General features: G+C 48.0%; 1 protein-coding gene across 2 annotated transcripts in view; it reads left to right on the top strand.

Annotated features, from left to right (window-relative positions):
• Window positions 1-880: 880 nt before the first annotated feature.
• The window catches only part of HSPA4 (heat shock protein family A (Hsp70) member 4), a 48074-nt gene continuing 29748 nt past the window's right edge, over window positions 881-19206 (top strand). Inside the window, exons 1-5 of one of the 2 annotated variants that reach the window (XM_062189168.1) lie at window positions 881-1102; window positions 11768-11825; window positions 15090-15230; window positions 16684-16806; window positions 18583-18682. In XM_062189168.1, the coding sequence (XP_062045152.1) occupies window positions 996-1102; window positions 11768-11825; window positions 15090-15230; window positions 16684-16806; window positions 18583-18682 (529 nt within the window). In that variant the 5' untranslated portion in view covers window positions 881-995. The remainder of the gene's footprint in view (window positions 1103-11767; window positions 11826-15089; window positions 15231-16683; window positions 16807-18582; window positions 18683-19206) is intronic. The other variant, XM_062189167.1, reaches the window with a different exon arrangement.

Below are 19206 nucleotides of genomic sequence, written 5' to 3'. Positions count from 1 at the left end.
CATGTGGGGAGTGAACCAGTGGATGCAAGACCTCTTTCTCTGTAACTCTGAAATAAACACACCTTAAAAAACAAAAGCAACCGCCTTTTCCCGCTGGAATCCGACCTCCTCCATCCGCGCCCAGGCCCTCCACCGCTCGCACTGGCCCTGAAGCGGGGGCGGCCGTCACCCACCTCGGCGGCCCTGCACCCAGCTCTGCGCGGGCCATGCCGTCCCCTCAGTCTGACCCAGGGACACACGCGGGCCTGAGAACGGGGCGACGAGGCTGAACGAAAAGCAACCCAGACGGGGTGCCTGGGCGTGGGCTCAGGGCAGGGACGAAATCCCACGCAGGGATTAGCGTTCTCATCTTGGGGCCCAACAGGTGGCGTGCGGGTGATGCCACCACCGGAAGTCCCTTTGAGATAAACAGCGGAAGTAGGCCCACAGCGCGTCCTCCGTCCTCCGCCTCGAGCCGGCTCAATGGCCTCCTCCTGAGGGGGGAGGCGGCCCACAGCTCGCCGGCGCGGTGCAGCGTCGCTGCGGCACGCGCTGTGCGCAGGCTCACCCCGCCAGCTCCGCGGCCCAGCCGGCTCCCCGCGGCTCCGGTCCGCCCCAGGCGCGCCTGCCAGGATGTGACGTCATGCGCTTACGCAGCTGGGGGCGGGCCCTCGGGAGGAAAAGCGTCTGAGCCGGGATCTCGCGAGAACATTCCGTCCCCCTCGCAGCTCTCGCGCTGCAGCCCTGCTCCCGTCGCAACGAGATCCTTCGAGATCTTCTCCGCCCCCGCTACCGGTGCCCCTTCTGCGGCCGCTGAGCCGGAGCCGGCCTGAGCAGCGCCCTTGGCTGCGGTCCGCTTTGCAAGGACCGAGGCGCCCGCGTGGATCCTCGCGCGTCCTCCCGCAGCCCCGGTCTCCTGGCCCTCGCGGCCCGCCCTCCGCGCGCCAGCCCCGCCGGGGTCCGTGTCCTGTGTCGGCGGCCGGACCCGGGCCCGAGTCCGAGCAGTAGCCGGCGCCATGTCGGTGGTGGGCATAGACCTGGGCTTCCAGAGCTGCTACGTCGCTGTGGCCCGCGCCGGCGGCATCGAGACGATCGCTAACGAGTACAGCGACCGCTGCACGCCGTAAGTGTGGGCCGGGCCGGCCGCGTGCGCGGGGGCCGGCGAGGGAGCGCCCGCTGCCGTCTGCGACCCTCGCGGCGTGGGGGGCGCCGGCCGCGGGGTCGCCCCGTTCCGGGGGCCCGGTGCGTGAGGGCCCCCGCTCACGCGTGGCCGCCGCCGCCGTGCGCTGGTCGCGAGGCCTTTCCGCGGCGGCCCGCGGTGCCGGACAGCGTGGGGCGCGGCGGGCACTGGGAGGGGAGGCCGGCCTGGCACGTGGGGTGGGGTCCCCCGTCCCTGGTTTTTTTAAGGGGGCACTGGCTGGTCTCAGAGAGTCGGGACGTTTCCTGAGGCCAGCCCGGAGCTCGGAGCTCTGCACACAGCAGGCGCTTAATGGAAGTAAAGTTGAAGGGGGTCGGGCGCTCGCCGCCGCGGGGCCCACGTGAGTGGGGGCGGGGCGGCGCCCGGAGGAGGGAGTCGCAGTGGCGGGGGTCGGGGCTGCGGGCGGACTCCGGGTCTGAGGGTCGCCGCAGCCGGGGGTACGTGTGGGGAAGGGGCTCTCCGCGAGGGGTTTTGTTGCAGGATGCGGCAGGGTGTGCAGTCATTGTGTGCGCAGCTACCCGCAGCCACGCGTGCCGGCCGGTGGCTAAGCAGGGACTCAGGGGCTCGCTTTGGCTCCTAGAACCCAAGTTACGGGGCCGGTGTAGACACAGCCCTAAAAGATGGTGGCTCACGCAGGGCTTGCGCTGGGTGCAGAGAAGGCAGACGGACACCCGCGCATCCGGCGCCTTCCTCTCGGGCCAGCTCTTGCAGAGGCGCTGTGGTGCTCCTCAGCTCTCAGTGCATTTTCACCTTGATTTTTTTTGTCTCACTAGGTTGGACTGTGTCCTCGCTTTATCTTCACTACTCCGAAGGCTCAGGTTTCCCTTTCGCTGGGAAAGTTCGTAGCCCTCCCATTTTAGTTTCACCGGGTGCTTCCCCTGAAAACCCGCGCCGCAGCCACCAACTGTAGTTTGATGTCTGTCCACTTTACGCTTTGCTTAATAACTTTATTGAGATCCCAGTCACTTGTCCTGCGGTTAACCCGCTGGAAGAGTGCGATTCGATAGTTTTCAGTGGAGTCAGAACACACGGAGCTGTCCCATCGTTTGAGGACATTTTTGTCCACTCCCACCCCTACCAGTCAGACCCCTTTCTTCATTGTTTACAGTTTTTAACAATGGGGTATTCTGTTTTTTATTTCCAGACTTGTATTTCCCAAGCTTGCAGGTGGTTTTTTTTTTAATCATTTTAGCTTTAATGGCCTGTTTGATACGGTCTTACTGGATTCTAGATGTTCTTTATCTGTAAACAAAAAAAAGTCTCAGGGAATTAAAAAGCCTGGTGGCCTGAGTTATGTGTGAAGCTGCTCCGTCCTGTATTGCCTAGTTTTGAATTTATCTCCAAAGGGGACTCAGAAAAAACATCCCAAATCCTGGGAAGAAATCGTTCCCGTCTTGTCTTTTTGGTAGTTATCAAGCTCTTTTTTTTTTTTTTAATTTAGACAAACAGCTACAACAGTTTTACCATGAATTCCATTTGAAACTGAAAGGCTTGTTACAAATCAAAGAGTATAATTTCCATTGCAGTTAATTTTGCTTCAAAGAATAAGTGATAGGTGACAAGGTAGAGCATGGGATTGCAGGAAATACTGTGACAGGTTTTAAAGTAATTTTCTACATTTGCCCTGTTTTTTTTCTTGTATATTCTCAGTTACAGGAATGTCATATGCCCAACTAATTTCTGAATTACTGATTAACTTTCTTTGCTGGAATCTTGAGCTAAGTGAAAGTTGAGCGTGGAGAGGTTGCTGGTGTGTTAGTCACGAAGAATGTCTCTAGACTCTAGACTCACACGCTCACGGAAGGTGGAGCTAGATGCAGGTCCTGGAGGGTTGCCTGTGATGGAATTCCCTCATTTCGGACTGGGACTGTGACAGTCTGGATTCAGTTTTTGAGGAGCCAGTAGAGTCGTAACCCAGAAGAGGTGTTTGTCTTCCCACTGAATTTCGGCCTCATTTAAGCACCTTTTGATTGCCTGGGATCTAGCAGCCGTCCATGCTAAGTATGGAAGGTTCTATGGCGGAAAAAGCCAGATGCGAAACCAAAGTGTACAATTCCTGGGGAAAGGCCGGCGCCGTGGCTTAACAGGCTAATCCTCCACCTTGCGGCGCCGGCACCCCGGGTTCTAGTCCCGGTCGGGGCACCGGATTCTATCCCGGTTGCCCCTCTTCCAGGCCAGCTCTCTGCTATGGCCTGGGAAAGCAGTGGAGGGTGGCCCAAGTCCTTGGGCCCTGCACCCGCATGGGAGACCAGGAGAAGTACCTGGCTCCTGGCTTCAGATCGGTGAGATGCGCCGGCCGCAGCAGCCATTGGAGGGTGAACCAACGGCAAAAAGGAAGACCTTTCTCTCTCTCTCTCTCACTATCCACTCTGCCTGTCCAAAAAAAAAAAAAAAATTCCTGGGGAAGGACAAGGTGGAAAAGTACAGAATACTGGGAGAATCTCACAAGGAGACCTGGTTTAAATTGGGCTTGGGATGGAGAGGGACCGTGTGGAGACATGCGGCTGGGGGCTGTGTAGGAATTCAGTGCCCAGGGAGGTCCTGGTAGCTTTGAGGGAGAGCTGCTGTAGGCTCAAGGGGGAAGGCTGAGAAGAGCCTGCCACGCTTGCTGGGTGGAGAGGACCAGGCTGCTCTTGAGCTACTGGAGAGAGTGGTGTGAGATAAATCTGAGGAGTTTGGCAGGGCACACTAGGTGGCAGGGCCCTGTCAATCCTGTTACAGATTAGTATGTAGTACAGGGGGGCGTGGCGGCACTTAGGTGTTTAAAGTGTGATTAGACCATGCCAGCAGAGTGGGTATTCTGAGATGCAGGAGGGGGAGGAGGAGGATGCTGGGGGAGACTTTTGCCTTGTTGGTCTCCTATGGGAGTTTTCCACTATGTGGTAGCTTGGCAGAGACGCGAGTGACTTGGGAGGTAAATTAGGCGGGTTTTAAATGATGAGTGTTTGTGCTGAGACTTTTTTTGATTCTAGCCTTTAGAATAAGATGGAAACTGCCCCTTCCTTTTAGTTGAGTTATTTCAGTAGGAAGGGTATAACCTTAAAGCTTCTTTGGAGAAAAAAATGTTACTGGACTGCCAAGCATAACCAGAGTTGATTGAGCCATACTTTGTATGAACAATTTATAGGCTAAAAGTGAGTTCCTTAGGAACCTGTGGGTGAATTGTTTATGTTATCATTTTTATGGACATGAAATAAAACAATACTCACATATTAGGAATTTGAAGCTGTGAAATGGTCTATTAATAACTGCTCTTGAGAGTAAAAGCTGAAAAGTGTGTACAGTTTCTAGTCAATTGGTCCATTAACCTGTGGTCCCTTAGTTGTTGAGCAAAAGTATTCCTCTGTAGCACATTGTGTAGCTCACGGTGAAACAGCAGGATGACTTGGATCTTTTGGATGCAAAGAAAAGTTGATTTGTTAACTAAAGCTTCAGACTACTAAGTCTAATGTAGAGATTATGAAAGCAGTGTCTTAGAATCATTTAAGAATTAAAATGCCTTATGTCCAAACTGATGGATGTATTCTCTAGGAACTTTATTTCATTATGTTCTTATATATAACAAATAGTTGTGTGCCATAACAACACTAAAGTACTAAGGTAAAACTAAGTTTTGCTCCTTTTGATGTCAACCTTTCCAAACGGCTGAATGGCCAGGGCTGGGCCAGGCAGGAGCCAGGAGCTTCATCCAGGTCTCCAGCCTGGGTGCAGGGGCCTAGGGATGGCCTCTGACCACAGTGGGCCATCTCCCACTGCTCTCCCAGGTGTGTTAGCAGGGAGTTGGACCGGAAGTGGAACAGCAGGAACTTGAGCTGATGCCCGTATGGGATGCTGGCACTGCAGCCCACTGCTTAGCCTGCTGTGCCCCAGCGTGGGCCCTGCTTCCTTTTTTTGATTCTGAGGTCAGGTGGGTATGTTACAGACATCTAAGGTGTGAAAGGTGTGAGTGCACTGGGGAAGGAGCACAAAGTAATTCACTACAACAAAGCGGCTCCAGCTTCAGAACAGCTGCTTTGCCACTAGGACACCATCTCCTGTTGACTCGGAGGGTCTGATGGAAGAAAACTCGAGGCCCCTGGAAACTTGTTTCTGTATTATCTTCCCCCATGTGCAGCTGGGCTGAGGACACTGCAGAAGGCTCTAGCACTTGCCCAAAGCTGGCCTCTTAGTGTTCCTGTTGATTTAAATCTTAATTGCTCACTTTTGTTGTTAAAGGTTTATTTATTTGTCTGGAAGGCAGAGTTGGAGTGAGGGAGAGACAGAGAGAACTTCTGTCCACTGGTTCACTCCCCAGATGGCTACAGCAGCATGGCACAGGGCCAGGCTGAAGCCAGGAACGTCGTGTTTCCCACCTGTGTGGCAGGAGTCCAGGTAGTTGGGATATCTCCCCCTGCGTTTTCCAGGCTATTATCAGGGAGCTGGATCGCAAGTGGAGCGGACGGGACATGAACTGGCGCCCATGTGGAATGCCATTGTCACAGGTGGCTTAACCTGCCTCGCCACAACACCGGCACCCGTAATTGCTTCCTTAGTAGCATGACTTTGTATCTGCAGAGTACTGTTTTTCCTGTGTTAGTTCACACAGGGGCTGATCGCTGTAAGGAAACAGTCTCAAGTCTAGTTCTTGGTTTCATGTAGGCCCGAGAGGGAAACTCCGAGTGTTTCCACTCTAAGGCCTGTGAACTCTGCTTGTTCTCTACAAACCCATATACAAGTGGTGGGTGATCTCACTGCTGATCTTGAAGCTCAGAGAAAAGGGATGGGGAGGAGAGGTTCAAAGCTTCAAGGATGGGAAGAAGAGGACCCCACACAGGGCCACTGCCACCTTCTCCGATCACTGTCTGATCACACGCATGGTATCCAGCGGAGCTCTGCAGTTCAGAACCAGAGACCACAGCGTTGCTGCTTGTTTGTTTTATCCTTGTTGTGACCGGAATGGGGGACGGGATGTGGAGCTTCCATGCCTGCTCTGAGATCACCAACCTCCACAAACCTCCACAAACCTCCTTGTGTTCAGCTATTTGCAAGCTCCTGTGTTTCTTTGACATTTTCCTGTTGGGGTCCTGAGGGAATAATTCAGCCTCAGAAGGAAGACTTTGCAGAGATTTATTGAGGAGAAGCAAAACCCGAGTGGGGCATTTCACTTCTGTTTTTCCAGGGTTCAGTAACATTTATTAGGATGGCGCAGGTGTATTTACCTGTGTGCTCTCAGTGACCATCAATGGCAGCAGGGACACTGTGGAGTTAATCATCTTTATCTTTTTTCATGCTCATACTTGTCTCTAATTCTCTGTGATGATCTTGCACCAGAAAGCAGTTCTAGAGCTGGCCCTGATAGTCATTTTAATCTTTTTGGCTTTCCTTCTCAATTAAATACTGAGTTTCTGAAACCGTTCTGAAACAGTTTGTGTGTTTTACGTTTTGATCCAGTTAAGCAAAATTATCACATGGTGCTTTTTGGTTGCTTTTTATTAATGGAAGTAGAATTAAAAAAACCTGCATCATTAAATAATTTTAAAGATGATTGGCTTTCAGTGGACAGTTTGAGAAGGTAAAACAGCTTCTGGGGGTCAGTGCCGGCAGCACTCGCATCCAAGAATGTACCTGTTCAAGTCCTGGCTGCCTCTGATCCAGCTCTCTGCTACTGTGCCTGGGAAAGTAGCGGGAGGTGGCCTTAGTACTTTTGCCCCTACAGCCCATGTTGGGGACCTAAATGGAGTTTCAGACCCAGCTGTTTGGCCGTTTGGGGGCTGAACCAGTGGATAGAAGATTTATCTCTCTCCCTCTCTCTGTAACTCTGCCTTTCAAATAAATAAATCTTTAAAACAAAGTGAAACAGCTTTTGAAGCAAACTAATTGGTATATTTCTGTATAAAATATAGACTGTGGCTGCATTGCAGCTATAATGACACCTAATTTTTATTACTTATGATGTGCCTGTCTCTGCCATTAGTCTTTTTCTTTTTTTGAATACGAATACTTTTTTTTTTTTAATTAAATATTTTGTTTTATTTATTTGAAAGGCAGATTTGTAGAGGCAGAGGGCAAGGGAGAGGCCTTCCATTGGCTGGGTCACTCCCCAAATGGCTGCAATGGCTGGAGCTGAGCTGATCCGGAGCCAGGAGCCAGGAGCTTCTTCTGGTCTCCCACATGGGTGCAGGGGCCCAAGGACTTGAGCCATCCTCTGCTGCTTTCTCAGGTGCATTAGCAAGGAGCTGGATCTAGCAAGGAGCTGGACCAGAAGTGGAGCAACCGGGACGCGAACTGGCACCCCTATTGGAATCTGGTGCTGCAGGCTGGGGATTTAACTCAATGTGCCACATCGCTGGTCCCATCCTCAATTGAATTTTAATTGTTGTTGTGTAGCAAAAATTGGAAGTTCTAATAGTGAATTTTCATTGCTTTGTAACAACTTGGGAACTATTTGCTGTGTATACCTAGACCAACAACAACAAAAAAGAGGATAAATAATTTGAACTGAGCAAACATTCTTTTTGACTATGAATTGTATGGGCCACTTTGTATTGCTATTTGGAGTGCAAATGTAGCTTTTAAAAGAAGGCAATCATATTAACTGACTTCGAGGAGAATATTGTCTAGAGCACATTAGAAATTAATGTTCTGTCCATTAAAACATTCTCTAATAACAGAATAAAGCTTCATTGTCCAAAACAGTAGCCAGAAGCCACTTTTGGGTCTTTTGTGGTTTAAATGGGATTAGTGGGACTGAAGCATTGAGTTTTAAATTCTGTTGAAGTTTGAATAAATAGCCACATGTGGCTAATGGCTACTTTCTTGGATAGCACATATCTATAACCTAAGACTTCAGGTTTTATCAATTAATGCATTTTATGTTCAAATCTGGTATACACATGTACAGTTGTTTGTGTTGATTTCATTCTTTTTTTTTTTTTGGAAAGGGAGAGAGAGGTAGAAATAGAGAAAGAGGTTTCCTATTCACTGATTCTTTCCACAAATGTCCACATAGCCAGGGCCGAGCCAGGCTTATGCGGGGAGCCAAGAACAAAATACAGACTTGCTACATGGATGCCATGGGCCTCAGTTAGCTGCAGCCTCCTAAGGTGCATGTGAGCAGGAAGATGGTTGTCTGAAATTTGACTCCGACTGGAACTGGAACACTCTGATCCGGAATGCTGGTGTGCCAAGTGGTGTTTTAGTCACTACTAAAGACTCATCCTTCCTGACCTTTCTCTTCTAACCTTTCCATTGACTGTTAGTCCCAAACATAGATTGTCATGTATGGTTTGTAAAAAACTATCTTAGGGTGGTTACACTGTGGTGCAGCGGGTTAAAACCCTGGCCTGCAGTGCCGGCATCCCATATAGGCGCTGGTTTGAGCCCCGGCTCTTCCATTTCTGGTCCAGTTCTCTGCTATGGCCTAGGAAAGCAGTAGAAAATGGCCCAAGTCCTTGGGTCCCTGCACCCACGTGGGGGGACCTGGAAAAAGCTTCTGGCTTCTAGCTTCAGATTGGCTCAGCTTTGGCAGTTGCAGCCATCTGGGGAGTGAACCAGCAGATAGATGCAAGACCTCTCTCTCTCTCTGGCTCTACCTCTCTCTGTAACTGTCTTTCAAGTAAATAAATCTTAAAAAAATTTTTTGGAAGAGGGAACAGAGATGTTAGCAGTCATAGTTCAGTTTGTTGTTGGGGCTCGGTAGAAATTAAGCCTCAATTAGTAAGTGTAAAAGGAAGGAGTGATTAGTTTTAAGGAGTGGATTGGGAAGTCTTTAAAGCCAGAAGAGGTGATGTTCCTGGAGACTAAGAGAAAGACCCAGGCGTTCCAGGTGACAGACAGTGGCATGGCAAAGTGGACACTGGGAGACTGTAATGCTGATGGGTTCTGGATGGGTGAGGTGCAGCTCGAAAATGGGGTTGAGTTGGGCTGCAAGAGGCCTGAGGTTCTGTGTTCACGAGTCTGAGCCTTTAATTTGTTGGGTGTTGTGTGGAAAGTAATTAGAAGCAAGACAACTTGAGAGTTATAGAGACAAGATAAGAAATTAGCCCTGCAGTGGAGTTTACAGGCGGGCAGCATTAGTGTTGTTTATTCTGAGAGCTGGGGATTGTTTTGAGGAGGTGCAGATTAAAGCAGGGCTACAGGAGATAATGGAAGACAGATTCAGTTGTGTGGGGATTGAAGTTGGGATGCACCTTAGAGATTCTGATCTGATGGATTTGTGGAAAGATAGCGGTGTGCCAGTTGTTAGGTACAACTCTGGAGTGGGAGGAGTGAATGGAATGGGCACTTTCCTGAAGGGTGGTATGGACTGTGATGAGAGACTTAGAAGTGATAGCAGGAGGTTTTATTTATTTTAGTGATTGGTAGCATATTTGTGTAAAGGAACAAGTTGACACCTGTGCCCTTTGTTTTGTTTTGAAAGTTTATTTTAAAATCACAGCTAGAGAGAGAGATTTTCCAGCGGCTGATTTGCTCCCTCACTGCCTGCAGCAGGAGTCAGGAACTCCTTCTGTACTCTCCCACATGGACGGCAGGAACCCAAGCATTTGAACTGTCACCTGCTGCCTCCCAGATGTGGGTATCCCAGGCATTGGTTAACCTGCTGTGCTACAATACCTGTACCCCCTGTTCTCCTGCACTTGGTAGACCCAAAGAACTTAAGAGAAAGTCTAATGCAGTCTCAGGCTGTGTCATGTTCTTCCCATCAGTTAGTTCAGAGCATTTCTGCTACCGCTGCTTGGGAAAATTGGCTCACAGGAACTCTTAGTCAATTGATAGAAAGGGTGGCTAAGGTCCAGAGAGTTCTAGTCTTCTCCCAGTTTGGACAAAGCTAGTGAGTTGATAAAGATTATCTAGTGTTTCTGTAGCTAAGATTTGGACCAAGGCAGAATCCTTACCTTTTTTTTTTTTTAATTTTTATTTATTTATTTATTTTTTTAGACAGGCAGAGTGGACAGTGAGAGAGAGAGAGACAGAGAGAAAGGTCTTCCTTTTGCCGTTGGTTCACCCTCCAATGGCCGCTGCGGCCAGCCCGCTGCGGCCGGCGCACCGAGCTGATCCGATGGCAGGAGCCAGGTGCTTCTCCTGGTCTCCCATGGGGTGCAGGGCCCAAGCACTTGGGCCATCCTCCACTGCACTCCCTGGCCACAGAAGAGAGCTGGCCTGGAAGAGGGGCAACCGGGACAGGATCGATGCCCCTACCGGGACTAGAACCTGGTGTGCCGGCGCCGCAAGGTGGAGGATTAGCCTAGTGAGCCGCGGCGCCGGCCAGAATCCTTACCTTTTAAAATAATTCTTTTTTTAGACTTATTTATGTATTTGAAAGGCAGAGTTAAAGAGAAAGGAGAGAGAGAGAGAGAGATCTTCGATCTGCTGATTCAGTCTTCAGATGACTGCAACAGCAGGGGCTGGTCTGGTCTGAACCAGGAGCTGCTTCCATATTTCACGTGGGTGCAGCAGCCGAAGCACTTGGGCCATCTTCTGCTGTTTTCCCAGGCTCGTTAGCTGGGAGCTGGATCAGAAGTAGAACAACTGGGACTCAACTGGCACCCATATGGGATACTGGCATCACAGGCGGTGGTTTTACTTGTTAGAGTACAGTGCTGGCCCTAGAACCCTTCTTACTCAGCAGAATTGGAAGAACTGAGTTCAGGGGAGCTGAGAGGGTCAGAACTGGAGTGGAGCACATAGAGACATGATCTAGAGTCCTCAGGCCATCACTTCCAGATTGCAGGACCTTGGGTAAATTTACTTATTAATGCCTTTGGACTTTGATCTCTTGTAAAGTGTTCAGACACAATGTTTCTGAGGTTTCAGTGGCACAATTCATAGAAGCAGTTGGTGTAGCCATTATTAAAGTGGGCGGGAGAGAAGGCTTAGTCTTGTCTTTCAGCAATTTTTGGGTGATGTGGATAAGTTTGATGTTATTTTAGGTTGAGAGAGAGCAGCTGCTAGAAAGGGAAGTGACGTGCTAAGAGTAAAAGAACACAGGGTGAGATTCTGGAGGGCCTGGAATGAAAAGCGTGGAGGGAAACTGAGGGGCCATGACAAGAAAAGCATCAGCTCCAGTAGAGCTGACCTTTCAAGACCAAAGGCAGTGTCGCGCCCTTCTGGTGGACAAAACCAGCACGTGGCGTGAGAACTGATGATTTAGAAGAATGTGTAAAAGTGGGAGTGAAGTTCCCTGTCAGAAATCCCAAGTCCTTGGAAGCTCATTCTAGAAAAATTCTTACATGCAGTTGTTTTTCAGGGTTTGTGGACTGTATTCTTGGTGATGTAATTAGTAGTCTTAAAAACAAGAAAAACGTTTAAATGGTATTGGTGTGAGTGGACATGATTTTTATTGGGATTTTGAACACACGACCTGGAGAGTTAGAACGTGGTGGGAACGCTGGTGTCCCCCCTCGTCCACATTTCACACGGGCGGTTATGCTGTCCGCTCCAGCTTCACTTGTAGAGAGGCAGAGCGTTCCGTGGAGAGTTACAGCGGCAGGGCCCACGTTGTCCACTTAGCATGTACTGCTCAATCTGTGACTTCAGGCATCTCGCCTGCTATGGTTGTGTGTGTGATATTGCAATACAGTTTGATTCTTAATTGTTTGTTTTATCTTCTAGGGCTTGCATTTCTTTTGGTCCTAAGAATCGTTCAATTGGAGCAGCAGCTAAAAGCCAGGTAGAGTTTTGTTTTCTCCTAAAATGTCTGTCTGCTCTGGTTTGTGCAGCCTTCTGTTCAGCAACTGGTTGAGTGTCCATTGTGTGCATAACAGAACTAGATCCTGTGTGTACAACCCCACACAGGCCTGATCCCTGTTTTTGAGTACTTGAGTGAGAAGCAGTTAGCTTTTTAAAATAGCAGTAGCCTTGCACATTGTTTAATGCAGACTGCTAGGATGTATTTGGCCCTAATTTGTTGAAGCAAAGCTTGCTTGTTCTTTGATACTTGAAGTGCTCTTTGAAATCTGTCTTGTTGGGCCATTCGTCTTACTGGGTTTTTTTTTTTTTTTTTTTTTTTTTTTATAAATTTTTTTTATTTTTGACAGGCAGAGTGGACAGAGAGACAGAGACAGAGAGAAAGGTCTTCCTTTTGCCGTTGGTTCACCCTCCAATGGCCGCCGCGGTAGTGCGCTGCGGCCGGCGCACCGCGCTGATCCGATGGCAGGAGCCAGGTGTTTATCCTGGTCTCCCATGGGGTGCAGGGCCCAAGGGCTTGGGCCATCCTCCACTGCACTCCCTGGCCACAGCAGAGAGCTGGCCTGGAAGAGGGGCAACCGGGACAGGATCGGTGCCCCGACCGGGACTAGAACCCGGTGTGCCGGCGCCGCTAGGCGGAGGATTAGCCTATTGAGCCGCGGCGCCGGCCGTCTTACTGGTTTTTAAGGTCAGTGTTGATCTAAGTTTCTGAAGAAGAAAAGCATGCCTCTAGAAACACACTAAAGGACTTGCTGGTAGTTTTCTTTGTAAACCAGGAACCTGACATGCGAGGGTGCTTCAAAAAGTTGGTATTAAAAATGAAATTACAAGAGAAGTTCATTTTGGTGTAAAGAATTGTTGAAATCATATATGAAGCATGCTCAAAAATTAATGGAAAATGTATATTATGTAAAAATTATGAATTTTAAAAATGTTAGTACTAGGGTAAGCTTAATCTTTTGTTTCTATTTTCAATGGACTTTTTGAAATACTGTTGTGTTTTTGAATAACCAGAACAGCAGAACCTTAGCAGTCCTTTCCCAGAATGTTTGAGCTATCTGTAGAATGAGGGAGGTGGGTGTTGGGCTATTTGTGGTCCATTCTGGAGCACTGTACAGAGTGAATAGGTTTCTCGTTATGGACTGAGCAAAACCTACAATTTATGAACCTAAAAAAATGATGCTTGATTGATCATTTTAAATTGGTTATTTATAGTCTTTAAACATGCTAAGATTTTTTTTTTTTTTTTTTGACAGACAGAGTTAGAGAGATAGAGAGTTATAGATAGTGAGAGACAGAAAGGTCTTCCTTCCGTTAGTTCACTCCCCTAATGTCTGCTATGGCCGGCACTGTGCTGATCCGAAGCCAGGAGCCGGGTGCTTCCTCCTGGTCTCCCATGCGGGTGCAGGGACCCAAGCACTTGGGCCATCCTCCGCTGCCCTCATGGGCCACAGCAGAGAGCTGGACTGGAACAGGAGCAACCGGGACTAGTACCTGGCGCCCCAACCGGGACTAGAACCTGAGTGCCGGAGCCGCAGGTGGAGGATTAGCAAAGTGAGCCACGGTGTCAGCCTTAAGATTTTTTTTTTAAGATTTATTTATTTGAAAGATAGAGTTACAGAGAGGCAGAGGCAGAGAGAGAGCTTCCATCTGCTGGTTCACTCCCCAAATGGCCTCAAAAGCTGGAGCTCAGCTGAATTGAAGCCAGGGAGCCAGGAGCTTTTTCCCAGTCTGCTTCGTAGGTGCAGGAGCCCAAGGACTTGTACCATATTCTGCTACTTTCCCAGGTGCATTAACAGGGAGCTGGATTGGAAGTGGAGCAGCTAGCTGGGTCTTGAACCAGCGCCCATATGGCATGGCGGCACTGCAGGCCGTGGCTGTACCCGCTTTGTCACGGCGCCGGCCCCATGTCTAAGATATTTTAGGAAGCGATAGATAGCAAATACAGTTCAATTTGAAATGTCTTTTGAAATTCTAGTGGGTTCTCTGTTTCTGAACTTGCCTTTCTTACTGAGAGCAGTTATTGTATTGAACTGCCTCCTGAGTTCTGGGTTGACATAGTTTCTGTGATACAGTTTCTTTTTGGCAGCTTACTCTAGCAGGGCCTCATTTGGAGCCTTTGTTTTATAAGAGAACTTAGGTGGCTGCCTTTTGACACAGCTGAAACAGAAGCTCTGCTTTCTCTTGTGACGGCCTGTTACACCTCTGCCGTGGCAGGAAGGGCCTGTAAATCTTAAGGAGAAGTTCGTTTGGATTATTTTTTAATATCTTTGCCAGAACCTTCATCCCTCCCCCAACAAAATGTTAGACTAGTTCATCCTAGAGGAATTAGAAATTGTAGGTAACTTGTTCAGCCATTATCCAGAAATTACTTCCTGTAAGAATGTGAGATCATAATCATATTACACAGTTCTTATTTTCTAAAAATGTTTTTCAGTTGCTTGGTTTTTCCTTGTATGGGTATCTCATAATTTACTTCAGTGTTCCCTTGTGATTAACTGTGCAGACTGTTTTCAGGCTTCTGCTATAATGATAAATAATACTCTTTGCATTTGTCTTTGTGTACTTAGTCTGGTCTTTTTTCCTTGTTGAATAGATTATTTACAGTTTCTGAATTGATATGTATTGACAAATTGGTTCCTGGGAAGTTTGAGCAATTTTCAAAAGCTTTTTCATTAAGGTCAGTGTTGATGTAATTTCTTTAGAAACACAGTAAAGTACTTCCATGAGTTGTCCTCGTAGACCAGGAACCAGCCTTTTCCTGCTGAAGAAGCCCCTCCCGGCTGCTTTCCCAGGAACTTTCCTTCTGCTGTTTGAATTCCTCTATTCTTTTCCATAAAACTCTTTTGCTGAAAATTGCTTTCTGAGTTTGTTCATCTGCTTCATGTTTCACTGTGGGTAGAGCAGGTTCCCAGGGTTCAGATCAGCTGTAACATCTTGGTGATGTTACATGAATTTTATGTGAATGCTTGTTAGAAGTCCAAGAACAGAAAGTACTTCTCTCACTGTTTATGTCCCGAGTTCATGAAGAAGTGGGAAGAACTGGCCCTGGCCGCAGCACTGCTGTGGGGCTCCATGCTCAGCCCTCATTTTGCGTGCTGGTGGACAGTGTTCAGAAAGGCTTAGTGTCTGATGACAACCAAAACCAAGAAGGCAGCTTTGTAGAGGTAAGGTGATGCCATTTAATCTGAGGCTATTGAAGAAGAAAACTAATAGTGTTTCCATTCTTTGATTTGCTTTCCCTTAGGTAATCTCCAATGCAAAAAACACAGTCCAAGGATTTAAAAGATTCCATGGCCGAGCTTTCTCTGATCCATTTGTGGAGGCAGAAAAATCTAACCTTGCTTATGATATCGTGCAGTTGCCCACTGGTTTAACGGGTATAAAGGTAAGGTTCTCATGATAATATAACTTTAGGATTAAAATGTATTTTTACTTGTTCAGTGTGCTCATCATTTTATTAGTACTTTTCTGATGTCAAGTTGTAATGAAAAGCCTTCCAAATTCTTAGGAAATGCTTTCACTGGTACATACCATTTGACATTTCTAAAAGCGATTTAGATTTTTATTTGCTAGTCATTGTTGAGGCTGTTGGTACGAGTTTAGGGCTTTGGGAATGATGGCTTGAAGTTAATACTGCCATTGCTTTCCCAGGCACATTAGCAGGGAGCTGGATTGGAAGTGGAACAGCTGGGATATGAACTGGTGCCCAGATGGGATGGCGGTACTGCAGGGGGCAACCTAACTGTGTACTGGGAGTGTCTCAGATTGGTGTAAGGAACCCTGTCATGTGAGACTGTTGCTTCCCACGGTCTGCATTAGCAAGAAGCTGGAGTCAGGAATCAAACTCCGGCACTCCCAGTATGGGCTGTGTGAGTCTTCACCGCCATCTTAGACTCTGGGCCAAACAGCTACCCCAGGTTTCGTTATTTTACATTGTGGTCCTACATCTTTTTTTTTTTTTTTTTTTTTGACAGGCAGAGTGGACAGTGAGAGAGAGACAGAGAGAAAGGTCTTCCTTTGCCGTTGGTTTCCCCTCCAATGGCCGCCGCGGTAGGCGCGCTGCGGCCGGCGCACCGCACCGATCCGATGGCAGGAGCCAGGTGCTTCTCCTGGTCTCCCATGGGGTGCAGGGCCCAAGCACTTGGGCCATCCTCCACTGCACTCCCTGGCCACAGCAGAGAGCTGGCCTGGAAGAGGGGCAACCGGGACAGGATCGGTGCCCCGACTGGGACTAGAACCCGGTGTGCCGGCGCCGCAAGGTGGAGGATTAGCCTAGTGAGCCGCGGCGCCGGCCGGTCCTACATCTTGAAATACTGTGTGGAAAGCACGTCAAGGCCAGTGCTGCTGCTCAGTAGGCTGATCCTCCACCTGCGGCACTGGCACACCGGGCTCTAGTCCTGGTCGGGGCGCCAGATTCTGTCCCGGTCGCTCCTCTTCCTGTTTGGCTCTCTGCTGTGGCCCAGGAGTGCAGTGGAGGATGGCCCAAGGACTTGGTCCCTGCACCCCATGGGAGACCAGGAGAAGCACCTGGCTCCTGACTTCGGATTGGTGCGGTGTGCCAGCCGCAGCGGCCATTGTGGGGTGAACCAATGGAAAAAGGAAGACCTTTCTCTGTCTCTCTCTCACTGTCCACTCTGCCTGTCAAAAAAAAAAAAAAAAAAAAGGAAAGCACGTCAAAAAGCTAAAAGTTGCCTTCAAATTATTGCTTCTAAAACTAGCTTTCTTCAGCTCCATGTTAAAATAATGTTGCATTGTTGATGTCGGCGCTCTCATCGTAGGCTTCTGGAACTAGGAAGTGAAGAACTACGGTAAATCTAGACCCTTTTGTTTTCTCGCAGGTGACATATATGGAAGAAGAGCGACATTTTACCACTGAGCAAGTGACAGCCATGCTTTTGTCTAAACTAAAGGAGACAGCAGAAAGTGTTCTTAAGAAGCCTGTTGTTGACTGTGTTGTTTCGGTGCGTTTCATCTCACACGGTACTGATAGTGGGGAAAGAGAAGGGGACTTCCTGTTGCGTGCCAGTAGAATTACTTTTTGTCCTGTTACAATGGTTAAGAACTTAACACACAAGTCTTCATTTTCTTAAATATTGTTTCTGCCTCCTCAATTACTCAGGCCTCTTCCATTATTCTGCCACTTAAATCTTGTCTGTTCTTCAAGGCCCGCCTCACAGCCTGCTTGCTCTTGGTTTCTTGGTGTGGTACAGGGTAGCCAAGCATTTGTTGAATGAGTTAAATGTATCCAAGTACAAATGGCTTTGTCTCTGTTTGCTGTGTCCAGTACTAAAGTCAGGGTAGCATTAGACTTTATCTTGGCTTTCACATATTCTTGCTTACAAGAGTATTTCAAGCAGTTTGTGGAAAAACTAGAATTAAAAAGTATTTGTTTTGGTGCAAAAAGTTTTGAAGTTTCATGCATAGTTTTTTTTTTTTTTTTTTTTTTTTTTTTTTTTTTTTACAGTACTCACTTTACATGGACTCTTTATAGACACCTTCCAGCTTGGGGCCTGGCCACTTGTAGCTGTGTGCTTGGGGTGTGGTGGAGTCTGAGGGTGGTTGTGTTGGCTTTGCCACCAAATGTTCTCTTTGTTACCTGATACGGAGGTCTGTGGCCTTTCTTCTCTTAATGTGGTTGTGGAAAGATCTCAGATTCCATGACCTTGAGTCCTCAGTGGTTCAGTAGCAGGCACCATGTTTCTTTCTTTTTTTTTTTTTTCATTTATTTAAAGATTTGCTTATTTGAAAGAGTTACAGAAAAAGAATGAGAGGGAAGGAAGGGGGGGGGGGAGAGAGAGAGAGAGAGAGAGAGAGAGAGAGAGAGAGAGACCTTCCATCTGCTGACTGACTCCCTGGATAGCTGCAGCAGCCAGGGCTGGGCCTGGCCATGGCCAGGAGCTCTGTGTGGGTCTCCCATGCGGGAGGCGTCATGTTTGTTAGATGCTTTCTACCTTTTCTCAGCTCTCCATTGTCCCCCAGGCTCCTCCCTATTTCCTCTTCCGACGCCCTGAATTTTACTTCTGAATTACACTCGGTGTTGAAGTAAAACTAACATGAGAATAGAAGAATGCCTGAATGGCTTTTCCAGTTTTGGCATCTAATTAAATGATGATGAGTTAGGTCACTTTGGAGATTGGCTAGGAACACTCCAAGGACTTGTCTTATAAGTGTACTTGCATTAGAATTTCTTACAGTGAGAGGATAAAAAACAGAAAATGGCCCGTGAGGAAACCAGGCACAAGCTTCAAAGACACGTTACAACAATACGAGATGTGTCCTCCATCCTGAGCCTGGAAGTCGGGTTTTTATTGGGAGGTCAGTCACGTACCCAGTGTAGTACCAAGATCCCAGACTCATGGAAGGACAGCGTTGGGCGTAGCAAGCCACACTTGAGCATACGGGGAAATCTTCCTGTCAGTTTAGAGAACTGTCAAGAACTGTTCAGAGAACTTGTAGATGACAGGCGAGGGCCAACGTTGCAGGTTGGCCCTTGCGAAGGTAGCATTCTCTGCCTTGGTGTGAACTGTTCTATGTGGTTGCTACTGCCTGTTACATGGTGTCTGATGTCCATGTGTGACGTGATGTGTGGCTGTGCACTCACCCAAATGCTACTAACTCTTCTCTACTGTTAGGAAATACTACTTTGATCATTCAGAGATATTTGAAAGTGTACCTGGATTTTTACCAACTAAAAGGAGGATTCCATAAAAAAGTAAACTGGGACAATTTTTTTGTAGGTTCCTTGTTTCTATACTGATGCAGAACGCCGATCAGTGATGGATGCAACACAGATTGCTGGTCTCAATTGTCTGCGATTAATGAATGAAACCACAGCAGGTGAGGGGGACTGTTGATTACTTTTCTGACTTGTTTAATGCTTTTTTTCTTTTTAAAGATTTTTTTTATTTGTTTGAGAGAGAGAGAGAGAGAGGGGTCTTCCATTTGCTGGTTCACTCAACAAATGAAGTGAGCTAATTGGGAGCCAGGAGTTTCTTCCAGGTCTCCCATGCAGGTGTAGGGGCCCAAGCACTTGGACCAGCTTCTACTGCTTTCCCAGGCCATAAGCAGAGAGCTGGATCTCAAGAGGAGCAGCCTGGACACAAATTGGTGCCCAGATGGGACGCCACTGTCTGGGCAAAGGGCTTAGCCTACTACGCCACAGCACAGGCCCGACTTGTGTAATCTTGAGGTTGCAAAATCTTAAAGCCCTAGGGCTTCTTCCTTTTTATTTTACTTGGAATCCTACCATCCTTGCTTACCACTTGTATGTCGTGGTTTTTTGGATATTATGTCATATTTGAGGAATTAACCTGACCTGAACTTCTAGACCGTCATGGCACAGATGTTGCTCTTTAAGCACA

This window comes from Lepus europaeus, chromosome 4, assembly GCF_033115175.1.
Source record: "Lepus europaeus isolate LE1 chromosome 4, mLepTim1.pri, whole genome shotgun sequence".
NCBI classification, from domain to species: domain Eukaryota; kingdom Metazoa; phylum Chordata; class Mammalia; order Lagomorpha; family Leporidae; genus Lepus; species Lepus europaeus.
The sequence above is the reverse complement of the archived record's forward strand: the minus strand, read 5'-3'. Positions and strand labels throughout refer to the sequence as shown.